At 40.3% G+C, this 12,963-nt stretch overlaps 2 protein-coding genes across 2 annotated transcripts in view; one reads left to right on the forward strand and one right to left on the reverse strand.

Annotated features, from left to right (window-relative positions):
* Positions 1-837: 837 nt before the first annotated feature.
* LOC109970984 (L-rhamnose-binding lectin SML-like) lies at positions 838-11,082 on the reverse strand. Its single transcript, XM_020618964.1, has 10 exons — positions 10,993-11,082; positions 9,969-10,039; positions 5,474-5,506; positions 4,978-5,082; positions 3,918-4,053; positions 2,222-2,331; positions 2,084-2,128; positions 1,847-1,979; positions 1,618-1,721; positions 838-1,039 (listed from the first exon to the last, which is right to left on the reverse strand). Exons 3-10 carry the CDS (start codon positions 5,481-5,483, stop codon positions 1,026-1,028), a joined length of 657 nt encoding a protein of 218 aa, XP_020474620.1. The 5' UTR covers positions 5,484-5,506; positions 9,969-10,039; positions 10,993-11,082; the 3' UTR covers positions 838-1,025.
* A 90-nt stretch (positions 11,083-11,172) lies between these two features.
* vps13d (vacuolar protein sorting 13 homolog D) overlaps positions 11,173-12,963 on the forward strand; it is a 45,207-nt gene continuing 43,416 nt past the window's right edge. Inside the window, exons 1-3 of the mRNA XM_020618956.1 lie at positions 11,173-11,476; positions 11,585-11,716; positions 12,504-12,635. Of these exons, the coding sequence (XP_020474612.1) occupies positions 12,539-12,635 (97 nt within the window). The 5' untranslated portion in view covers positions 11,173-11,476; positions 11,585-11,716; positions 12,504-12,538. The remainder of the gene's footprint in view (positions 11,477-11,584; positions 11,717-12,503; positions 12,636-12,963) is intronic.

Raw genomic sequence — 12,963 nt, forward strand, 5'->3', positions numbered from 1 at the left:
CGCGGCAAAATCCGAACCACTTCCTGAATCAGTCACGTGGTACAGCCGGGCAGCGAGGCTTCGGACGTCATCATTTTCAGCTCCTCCCCTAAACGACGCAAGCCTCGATACGCGCATCGCGGAAACGCCCCCTCCCCTACTCGGCACACGCTTCGAAGCCTCGATACGGAACGTCACATCACTACTTTTAGGGCCCAATTTATCTGATGTTAATTTTGTATTTTTCTTGCTTTTGGGTTAATAAAAACCCTTTATTTTGAACTTTGGAAGCTGTGTCTTTTTGCCTTACTGCTTGGTCCCTGACAGCCTCTGTACCGGAGTCAAACTCCTGTTTATTCAAACATACTTGGCCAATAAAGATTATTCTGTTTGTGATTGGACCATGGATTTGCAACAGTTCTGTCCTTTTGTTTGTTTTGTCCAGTCTGCCCGTCCCTTCTCCTCAGCCAAGATGCAACTTCCCAGGTTCTTTTGGGTTTTGTTTTGCCTGCTCCTGTTCACTTGTTGCATGCTTTGATGTTTATCAGTTTCCAGGATGTCTTGGCCTCTGTTGTTTGCCAAATCTGTCTGGTGTGACTCGATTAATTTAATTATTTTAAAATTGATGGACGGCCATGGGAACAAGGAAGAGCTTCTTTTGGGCAGTTAATTTCATTCAGTATTGTACATAAATAACAGTTTGTATGTTATAAGAAGAATACTTAAAATAATACAGAGGGTGATACAATAATCTGCCCAGTGTCTTCAGTGGAAACTGGCTTTGAACTATATTTGTCTCATTTCCAATCCAAGCAAGTTGTCAATACAGAGCAAGTTTATTTGTGTAGAGCAGTGAAAATAGAAAAAGGTACAGCAGAATAAAAGTAAATGTACCAGAGAAAATTAATTAAAGGCACATTAAATTGGCATACTTTCAGTCATATGGTGTGTATGGAATTTGAGCTGATTGGTTTCTGGATTATTTCAGTATACATTTCATATACAAGCGTGTGTTTTGTGATGATATTGTGACTTCAGCTTTTCAGCTAAAGCGGAGGATCTGCAAAAAGAACAGATACAATATTGGCGTTAGACAAATGAATGAAGTTAATGATGGAACAATACTTTGTTTCTGGGGAAAACATTTTATAAACCTGCCTTCTGAGTGTCGATGTTTATTCCTGACCTTTAGAAATAGTAGTTTGTCAAACTAAATCTTATGTCAAAGTCCATTTCCAGAGTCTTTAACCACATCTCATCTGGCAGCTTTCATGGAGCTGGTTCAGTTTCCATCATGGGACTGATGGCTTAGCGAACAATCGCCTAAATACTCTGTTTCCCATTTCACTAGCCAGGACCACTCCTTATGGCTGATTTTGATGTGGGTGAGGTGGGGAAGTGGAGAGACACAGGAGGGTAGAAAGGAAAAGAAGAGGACAGAGAAAGACCAGGACAGAAGGGGAGGATGGGCGGGTTTATGAGAAACGAAAGCACTTGACAGCTGGAGTGCAGGGTATTTGTAGGCAGGTGACAAGAAAAGGTTTGTGTGTTAAGGCTTGGTCCTGCTCATGAACCTTCGATGTTCATCTACATATTGGATATGAGTTGAGAAACAGCCCAAAGGGACTTGAGACTTACCATGGCACACATAATCAACCTCCAGGTATTTGTAAGTGTCGACACAAGAGTCTCCAAACTCTGAGTTGCTCGCTTTGATAGCACAGCTCCTTTTCCCATTACACCTGAGGATGCAGAGTTAAGTGAGTGAATACAAGCTTGAATGTGCACAGAACAATGGGAAATATGAACATCTTTTGAGATAAGACAACATGTCCCTGCTATTTTAAAAAAGACTGTGGAACTGCACCTTTCAGCAACTTTGGTAGTGGGCCCTGAGCACTGGACATTTTGGACATGAGAGGCAGAACGCTGGAAGGAACATGTGGTCTGGTCGTGGCGTCCATAATCAGCCCCGTAGACAAATATAACCTGCTGTCCATCTGACAAAAGAAACAAAAGTAATATATTTGGAGGAAAGATGGAGCTGTGTGTGAATCACATTACTTCACCTAAACTACAGAACCAACCAAAGTTCTGCTCTTACCACAGTGAAGGTTTAAGATGGAGGATTCACATGCTACAGCGTGGACTGTCAAAGTAAACACACATTAAACATATTGCATTTATCACATTTATTTGTAGCTTTGTTTAACTTTTAGGTACACACACAAATGTAACTGACCCCCAAATAAGCAGGCGTAGGTGGTGTCCAGGTATTTGTAGATGCCAGGGCAGGGATCAGAAGTACGAACAGCATTTGTATTGATTTCACACACTCTCTTGCCGTCACAGCTGCAGGGAGAAAATGAAGAGCTCATTTCTAGGTAGATTTCCCCAGGATGACTTTAAATTCAGGGAAGCAGATACCCTGGATAAGTCTAAGGAAATGTATGAAATGTACTCGGGTGGAGAGGCTGCTCTGAATCTAGTATTTCATTTTATAGAAATGCGAGGCCCTCCTGTCAACATGCAGTGTGTGTTTGCTGCTATGGCCTTTCTTCACAGGTCCAGGATTACATTCAGTCTTTAAGCTTTATGTTAGGAACTATGTTTATTACATATATTTGTAAGGCGTAAGCATCTCCAGTGATACAATAAATAATATGGATGTGAATGATACTGTACATGTGGCGTTTTGGTTAAAATACTTGTTCAGAATCCTCCTGATGGGATTTGCTTTTATGGAAACAGTAATTGTGAGGATAATAATGAAGCAGACCTACTTAGTTAATATTATAAATAAACAGTAGGTAACAATGAGGTCATCTTGAAGTAATGAGGGACTACTGAGTAACTACTCAGAAGGTACCACTGCCTGAGGAGGACACCAGCTGCACAGGTAATGGAGAGGTGAGGGGTCACATAACAGCACAGGAAGTAAAGGGACTACTAACTGATCAGTATGATGTATCAGTAAAGGAGCATTGACAAAACTAACATAATTAAGTAATGAGTAATGATTGAGTAGTTACTATTTTGTGTCCTACAGTGTTTAAGTGTTGATCAAAAACGACTCGTGAACAAAGTGGGGAGTATGAACTAATTGTTTAGAGTCCCACATTAGAAGATATTAGGGAAGTACTTATGTACTTCACAGTGCAACACCGATCGTCCCCATTAGTTCCTCATTCATTCCCTTGTAACCACGTTCACATTTGTGGTACCACAATGTTTGCTTTTTACCTAAAGTTCTGTCCCCATGTCATGTTAATCAGGCTGTCAGGCTGGACGCATACTGCCCCCCTCTGTCTCATCCTGACATGGAGGATAGACCTGACACATTGTTTTCTGTTTGAGCACTACGGCTGTACACGGATGTGGCACAAAGTTTTCGACACTCATAGCAGCTGTTTGTCCGCTACAGCCACTGTCTAAACACAGGTTCTTGCACAGGGTGGTTGAGGTGAACCCTGCCCCTGTAGGTGTCATTTGTCATTCCACCAGGAGTGTGGCCACCTCTTGGGCAGCGATGAGAGGAGTACCATTATCAGAGATTTGAGCAGCAGTATCCTGGGCGACTTGCCGATTTTCAAGGTTTTATTTGTGGCACTGGGGTTCATTCTCCAATCGTCAACCCCACCTAACAATAATGACCTGCCCGTATATACGAGAAGAGAGAACTGTGGGACAAAACACTCAGCCCTTGTTCTTTGCAAAAATGCACCTCAAAGTTCTTCTGAGGCTCAAATGCTTTAAGACCAACTTGAAAAGGCCTAAACGTAGTGTTCACACATGAGGGTCCGTCCCTGTACACGTGGAACATGTGGTGAGATAGTCTTGGCATAATAAAGAAATGCTCTGATTACATAAAATGATGTTGTACATCAGAATAAAATAATCACATTTGTTTAGATTTGAATATTTGAAGATGTGTGCACCTTCTCTTGAGGAAATCCAGTGTGCCCTGTTGAGAGCACTTTGTATTGGAAAGCTGATCTGTGGTTCTGCCCTGACTGCACGTCTCACTGTCTGTGCGTCCGTACAGGGCTGTCTGCACACTGATCACTCCGCTGTCTGTTTACATCATAACAAAGACAAAACACTGTTAGAGCCACAGAGCAACATAATATAGGAAAACGCTAAGGTTGCAACTAGCAACACTGTCAAAGACCATGGAAAGACCAAATTTGACAACGTGGCAATTTTTCATACATTCTGACTTCCACCATCTCCTTCGTGGCTGCCAGGCCTGTTCCTGTTGAATACATTTTGTTCTCAGACACTCCTATAGGATTCACTAGAGCAGAATCCGGGTCAGCCTGTGTGATTTGGTACATGTTTTGATGTGGGATGATGCAACCCTCGCATTATATTTGTGCTTGAGACTGGCAGTAGGAGTGCTCTGGCTTGTGCAACCCATGTAGCTGGGTTCAGCCGAGAAGCAAACCCAGGCTGCCAGCCTGGTACCTGAGAATACTACCTGTTCAGGTGTGTTTCCACTGTACCATGAACCCATTGTTTGTCATCTTGATCATGTAAGGGTGGTATGAGCTACTGGGAAGTGACACATAAGTCATGATGTGGGTGTGGTGCCTTGTAATGTGGAGCCCTTGGTGCCAGGCATTATTTTAACCCCCCATCAGAAGACCAAGTGAGCTCAGCATGACCCTGCTGCTAGGAACAGATGGAAACTGATGTCTGCCCAGCTCAGCTCAATTAAAGTGGGCTGATCTATGCTGATGTAAGCTAATGAGACAAAATGCAAGTGGCCACAGAAGATGACATCTAACAGATAAGACATAAATTTATTGAGATCTTTCTAGATCTAACCTCTGTGAAGGAGGGTAAAAACACCAGCAGCTTGCTGTGATCACCTTGTAAAAGGGGCTAAAGATGACAAAATGGACGGCTATTCCAGGAGGTAGAGCTAAAATTACAAATGAAGCATTTAAAGCTTTTCCATTTGACTTGTCCTGAAGAACAACTTAAATACTGTACCACAGCTCAAGCGATGGACATTGTAGAGGTCATCACAGGTGATCACCCTCTCTGTGGACAAAGCAGTCACAGTGTGTGGGGCAGCATTTTGGGCTGTGGACAAGCCTGGAATGACAAGTTTGTTTTATAATTTAACATTTGCTGAATAAATATTTGTGCACAATAAGCAAAGGAGAATCATCATCCATATGCTACAAGTGAAGCAGCAGCAGGTTCATCACTTGCTTTTGTGTTTCTGAGACAAGACAAAGGTTTCTTAAAAGGTTTCCTTAGAGGGAGGAGGTGGGGGGAGCTGTGGCAGCAGGACGCGGTAGCACAAACAGTTAGTAACAACCATTAAACAGTGTGCACAGCTGTATCGCTGTTGGCGCAGTGATTTGTAAAGATGCCCAAGTGATGAGTGACAATCATGGATTGAGACAGTTATGAACGTAACATAAAGGCACATTATGAAACAATATATGCAAGTACTTTCATATAATGTTCATTCATTTACCTGAACCCATAAGCAAACATGTTGCTGCCAGCACTGAAAAAGAGAAACACATGTTAAAAGTTTGTTTGTTTGTGTTATTACTTCTGTTTAAATCCACTTTAATAGCGTTCTCAAACACCTCAAACCTCTGAAACCCTTCATAGTGGAGGTAATCACTGATTTTGACTCGTGGAAAGTCAGTTAACCTCTACAGTTCATAAATGTTCAGACTTTGACTTTTTGCTATCACATTCAAATAAGGCACCGTCAAACTGGTTGTTCAGTTGTTAATATAATATTTTTAATGGATAATATAACATTTATAGATCAGTTGTAAATTTTAAAAACACCTTTTCTGGTGTTTATACTCTACTATAACTCTGTCATTTCTTTAGGACATCATGAAGATTCTGCCAGTGGATGGTTTGACCTCTGACCTTTTGGAAAAAGGCTGTACAGCATTTGGACATTTTTTAAACATTTTATTAACATGTACAGTTGCAGACTTGAATTTTTGTAAGAGCCCTTTGTTATTGAGTGTCTGCTCAGTTCAGACACATACATAACAACACCAGAACAGAGAGGACCGAACACTGCAGACGTTAAACAGCATAGATTACTAGAAAAAAAGACTTTATAAGAGAGTGTTGGTGAGTTTCATAGACATAGATGAAACCTGGTTACAGTGACACTCTGTAAGGGGAACACCACAGAAAACACCAATCTAACAACTTCCTGTGTTTAAATGCATGTTTTTTTGTATTTTAGATTACAAAAAGGGATGATTAATTGTCATCTCAGTTGGACTGGACAGTTGAAACCTAAACACACCTCTTATTGTGATAATGTTCTGTTAGCGCTGTTTTATAAGATGGGCAAAGTTAGCTTGTCAAGCCAAAACACATTTGATTTGATACATCTATGCAACCAGTTCATAGATCAATCAAAAATATTTTTGTGTTTTACAGCAAAAGAAATGAAAAGGCTTTGACATAAAAACACTTTCTATTTTAGTGAGGAACAATCAAAGGCAGAATTGGGTTTAAACTCACTTGCATTAGCAACCATTTAGGTGGTTTTACCTTTTTCTTTTAGCTGCTATTCAGATATCACTGAATCCAATATCAATTCAATTATATTTTATTTGTATAGCACCAAATCACAACAAAAGTCATCTCAGGACACTTTACAAAGTCAGGTCTAGACCTTACTATTATTAATATTATAGATAAACCCAACAAATCCCCCTTGACCAAGCACATATAATGAAAGATTTTTAGTAACAATGCAAAAGTTGTTTAGGAACAAAGTTTGTGCTTTCAGTTTTTCTATGAACCCACAATTATTTTTTGCCACTGCCAGTTGTGTACTTACACAGTGTGGAGCTGAGTCTGGAGAAGAGCATGGTTTTAGAAGATCTGGTTTTAGGTGAAGACTTAAACTGATGGTGTCAACCAGACACCAGGAATTTATTTAAATGGGGTAAGATGTGTCCAGTCACATGGTCAATAATTGTGTAAATAGACTGGCTGGACAAGGAAAAAAACAAATGACTCATCTTTGAGTCCAAGCTCGTATATTTGATGTTACTGTGATTTCATTTTTTTTTTTTTTCAGAGATTACTAGAAAAAAAGACTTTATAAGAGAGTGTTGGTGAGTTTCATAGACATAGATGAAACCTGGTTACAGTGACGCTCTGTAAGGGGAACACCACAGAAAACATCAATCTAACAACTTCCTGTGTTTAAATGCATGTTTTTTTGTATTTTAGATTACAAAAAGGGATGATTAATTGTCATCTCAGTTGGACTGGACAGTTGAAACCTAAACACACCTCTTATTGTGATAATGTTCTGTTAGCGCTGTTTTATAAGATGGGCAAAGTTAGCTTGTCAAGCCAAAACACATTTGATTTGATACATCTATGCAACCAGTTCATAGATCAATCAAAAATATTTTTGTGTTTTACAGCAAAAGAAATGAAAAGGCTTTGACATAAAAACACTTTCTATTTTAGTGAGGAACAATCAAAGGCAGAATTGGGTTTAAACTCACTTGCATTAGCAACCATTTAGGTGGTTTTACCTTTTTCTTTTTAGCTGCTATTCAGATATCACTGAATCCAATATCAATTCAATTATATTTTATTTGTATAGCACCAAATCACAACAAAAGTCATCTCAGGACACTTTACAAAGTCAGGTCTAGAACTTACTATTATTAATATTATAGATAAACCCAACAAATCCCCCTTGACCAAGCACATATAATGAAAGATTTTTAGTAACAATGCAAAAGTTGTTTAGGAACAAAGTTTGTGCTTTCAGTTTTTCTATGAACCCACAATTATTTTTTGCCACTGCCAGTTGTGTACTTACACAGTGTGGAGCTGAGTCTGGAGAAGAGCATGGTTTTAGAAGATCTGGTTTTAGGTGAAGACTTAAACTGATGGTGTCAACCAGACACCAGGAATTTATTTAAATGGGGTAAGATGTGTCCAGTCACATGGTCAATAATTGTGTAAATAGACTGGCTGGACAAGGAAAAAAACAAATGACTCATCTTTGAGTCCAAGCTCGTTTATTTGATGTTACTGTGATTTCATTTTTTTTTTTTCAGATGTAGTGGCTAAAACAAATATAGCTACAATTAATACGTAATATGTAATAGAGTAGTAAATTGTTTAAATGATTACATATAAATACTATATGTAGTAGTCAATAATTAATAGTTATATGAGGGTAAGTTAAAAATGCTTATATAATCTCTGCATGCCCTCTGTACTCTGTCAGCTCACTGTGTAAATTGTTTAAATGTTTGCATGTGCTCAAGCAAGAACATTTTGGGTTCATGGCCTGTTTGTTTAGGCCACTGGGTCATCTTGATATGGAGATGACCTGCTGAGTAAACATGTTAGAGAGCAGCTTCCCATAACAGGGAGTTTAAGAAACTAAGTTTGAGAATTGGGATAAAAAGCAAGGGATAACAGAAGGGATTTGATTGGACATTGTCTGGAGGACATAGTAAAAAAAACTAGAGAATCAGAGAGAGAAAAAACAGAAGAAAGATGAGAGGACTGATTGTTCACACTTGAACAAAATTTCTCTGCAGAGAAATTGCCAAGGTGATTCTGTATCCCACCTGCTGCCTATTGATATTTTTGTATTAATAAATGATCATTGGAATTGTAGTGATCTGTCTGTGATTTAATTTGGGCCACCGACAGGCATTTGCCACTACACAGATGATGCAGTTCCATTGGCGTCATCAGACTGTGACCCCCAGGGACACACTGGGGTGGTTTGCAGCTGAGTGTGAAGCAGCAGGGATGAGAGTCAGTTCCTCCAAGTCAGAGGCCATGGTTCTCTGCCAGAAAACAGTGGATTGCTCGCTTCAGGTTGGAAATGAGTTGCTGCCCCAAGTGAAGCGGTTTAAGCATCTCGGGGTCTTGTTTACAACCCCCAGATAAAATGGAGTGTGAGATTGACAGGCGGATTGGCGCATCATCAATAGGAATGCAGATGCTGGCAAAGCTCTCAATTTACCAGTCAATGTTCCAGTCCTCACCTACTGTATGGTCACAAGCTTGGATATGGACCAAGTGAATAAGATCGTGGGGCTAAAATTAGTTTCTTCCGTAGGGTGTCTGGACTCAGCCTTTGAGATAAAGTGCAGAGTTCAGACATGCGAAGGTAACTCAAATTAGAGCCGTAGCTCATTTGTGTCAAAAGAAGCCAGTTGAGGTAGTTTGGGTATCTGTTTAAGATGGGTTTTGTGCACATTCAACTGGAGGCCCTGGGGTAGACCCAGAACACAATGGGGACATTATATATCTCATCTAGCCTGGGAAGGCTGTGGGGTCCCCCCAGAAGGAACAGGAGCTGCCACTACTCCTTTTCCCTGAAGGTAAACAAACCTTATGTTTAGTTACATTTTTTATATTTCCTCTGATGTCAGCAGAGAAGCTCTGTATTTCAGTAGAGGTTGGGTTGTTGAACAAACTGCTTGATATCACCAGCACTGAAGTAAATATATATGCATTATTATATATTACTAAGATTCCTAATCTCACACTCTTGCATGTACTAATAAAACTACAGCTACTGCACATGTGAATAATGAAGCACCTGTTACTCTGCAGAGTAACAGAGTCACATGGGCTCATGTGTGCACAGTGGAGTAGGTCTGGTCCTGGTCGCTGCTGGCTGGATCGAGGCTCTGGTAGATGGAGTCTTCACAGGTGGACGCTGGAAGACGGCTGTCATAGCTGACACACTGAAAGTTCAAACAACTCTTAATCTCCTTTGTGTCACTTTGCTTCCTCTCCTGTGGACAGAGCTTAGAGGTCTTTTGAGAATGAGGCATGCAGACCAATCTGTTGAATCCTGTGGTTACAGTATATTCCAGTCTAATGTGCCAGGTTTGGCAGTTGCTGCCAGTGTTTTCTTGCAGCATAAATAAAGAATACCAGTGGCATGAAAATCTGAGACAGAAAAAATAATAAAAGACACTCACCTCCATGTTCTTGTTCTCTGAGTTCCTGTTTGTCTTCGGTTTGTGGAGGAACAGCAGAACTGATGGGACAGCTGCAGATAAAGATTACAGGGTCCAGTTAGGTTTGGAAGTTTAAGACAACACTCAGACACCATGTCAATACTGAGACAGAACAATCCTGATCAGAGAACTGAGATGCTACTGTAGATACAAATTAAGTGCTAGAAAAAATAATGGCTTTCAAACTCAGCCTGAGTAACAGTGATCACAAACTCCTAGAATGAAGCTGGATTCAAAGATGTGCCCAAAGCACAGGTGTACCACCCCGAGTCTGACTTGGTCAGCTCTTCGGAGGTCACATGTAGGACAAAAACATCAATGACAGACTTTATTTCACATGCAACGCTGTATCTGTTGCTCTGAGTTTTATCACCAGTTGTTTCAGTGAGAATTTTTCTTTTTAACCTTTTTCCTTACAGAAGAACTTTGTACTTTCAGATAAAACCAAGTAGCAGTCAACACCAATGCTTCGTCCTTCATCTACTGTAAAATTAAATGTTGATTCCTTCAGGGTTTCCATGTAGTGCTGTTGACAAGATGCATAATTATAACCTACTGCCTGTATCTACAGGCTGTGACTCACAGTGACTTAATACAGCAGAAATTCAGTTGATCACACTGTCACGTTCTGCCCATGATTTGATTTCATTACAAGGGAAAATGTGCTGCATGAATATAATATGCTTCACTAAATACTAAACGCATCAGTTTACACATTTTCCAGCAGAAATATGAATATGAATTTTGGTTCCAACAGGTCTGTGCCTCTTTGCAAACAAAAGGTCATATAACTACTACTGTAGCTGCTCAGGTGGTGTTTGTGGTCTCTTTCTTTAAGCCTATTCAGGCTGGTTCATTATTTCATTGCAGTCTCGTTAACCTGGAAAACTCATGGCTGTATGTTACATTCAGATGCTAAATCTAAAGTGTTTGTAACAATTTTCAAATAGATATATAGGGGCCTATATCAGGGAAATGCGCTCACAGCAATAGTAGTCCAATAAGCAGGTCTGCAGAGCTATCTTCTTTTCTTTTTCCTCTATTTTCTTATTCATTACATGATTACGTTTTTGTTGTAAACACCGCCCCCCCAAAAATGACCGGTTTGATTTCAACGCAACACCGGGTTTGTTTATGTCACGTGACAGGAAGTGTGTATTGGATGTTGACGCTATCAGGAAGTGTGTTTATTTACGATGCTTGACACAAAACTTTGAGGTCTTGAATTACAGTAGCGTTTCCTTTGTTTTGAGGATTAACTGTGTTTTCTATGAAAACGAAGTCATCAAGTCTTGGATTTGTGTGGGATTTATCGCCATCTGACTGTTTTGACCGTGAGCACTCAACTTGCGCGTGCTAGATTTAGCTAAGCGGCTATCTAAACTAGGTGCACCACATTCTTTCCCTGTCCGTCACCATAACCAGGCCGAATTTTGGTCTGTCTGTTGATGGTGACTGTGTTTCAGTAGGTGGGTTATCAGTTTCACTTTGCCCCAGTTTAGCTAATGTCTGCTAGTTAACGCCTGACAGTTCACAGAATAATTTATGCTTCATGTGAGGCTAACTGTCCCTTGTAGCATTCATCCTGCCTTGTTTGGTTTGACAAGAGATGATCACCTTCTGACATTGGCATTAACCCGGCGTCGACATGGACACGGAAACGCTGTGTCTATAAGTCGACGAAGAACTGAAACTTTTCGTCTTAAGCGGTGAGTCCTTAAACAGTACTGTCGATTTTATTAACGCTGAAATCATAGTCAGGTCATGTCATGATGTTGCTCGGCTAACATCTAACTTTAGCTGAGTGTCCTGAAGTTGCTGGCACTGTGCCAGCGTTGGGTAAATAAAGGCAACCTTTGGTCAGCTATCGACTGGGATTAAACACGGCACTAGATTTGTTGCTAATTAAATGATCTGCAGGGCTCGTACCAGTTAAGAGCTGAATACATTTAGAAGAAGGCATCTGGACGTAGTTTTATGTAGAAGACGTTTCGCCTCTCATCCAAGAGGTTTCATCAATCAGTCAATCAATCAAGAGGCTTCATCAGCCTCACGATTGATCGGTGATGTCATACTATGACCTGGATGACTGAGCATTTGCAGAGACATGTTACCAGTTAAGAGATACAGTAATCCATGATGATTCACTGTGGTTGAAAAACACACACGCTTCCCTACATCTCTGTAAAATGAGACAGTAAACTTAAGGTTTTGTTAGGTCTTTTATGTCGAATTTATCAACAGACATTTTTTGATGTCTTTAAAATCACACTGAAATGTTTACTAAGTGTAGCTATGAACATAATACCTTTTTGGCAAATGATGGCTCCTTACTGCAGGTGATCAGAATGTGTTTGACCTAACAAAGACAAGAGTTTTCATCAGTTTATTGCATCCCAAAACTGCTCTGTTGAAACAGATGGAATACACAATAGAATTTGTGTCCTGTGTTGATTAGACATCGGACATTTTCATTGTCATAATTTCCTCTTGTAGTCTGGAGTAGCTCCCATCATCCCTGAGCCAGCAGGATGTTGGAGGGCCTCGTTGCCTGGGTACTAAACACATACCTGGGGAAGTATGTCAGCAACCTGAACACAGATCAGCTCTCCATTGCCCTTCTGAAAGGTGATTAGACACGCTTCTCTTTTTATTGCTGATTATTTTACGAAGCATGCTGCAGCGATCAGCATGGCTGAATGTGTTCCCCTTCCACTTGGCTTGAGCAATCATCAGTGTGAACATGGGTTCTCCTTTTAAGTACAGTTTGAAAAGTCTCAACTTTTTAAAATCACCATCAAAGACTTATTTACTAAAGGATATATGCGTATGTGCAAATGATTTGAATGCTGGATATAAAATCTTCGACTTTGGACTTAAGGCTGTAGTGTTTGCTGCACCCTGCTCCATGAACATGTTGGTGGACTACACTACAGTGACATTAGAAGAAAATAAG

This window comes from Monopterus albus, unplaced genomic scaffold (genome assembly GCF_001952655.1).
Source record: "Monopterus albus unplaced genomic scaffold, M_albus_1.0 scaffold212.1, whole genome shotgun sequence".
In the NCBI taxonomy this organism is placed as follows: Eukaryota; Metazoa; Chordata; class Actinopteri; order Synbranchiformes; family Synbranchidae; genus Monopterus; species Monopterus albus.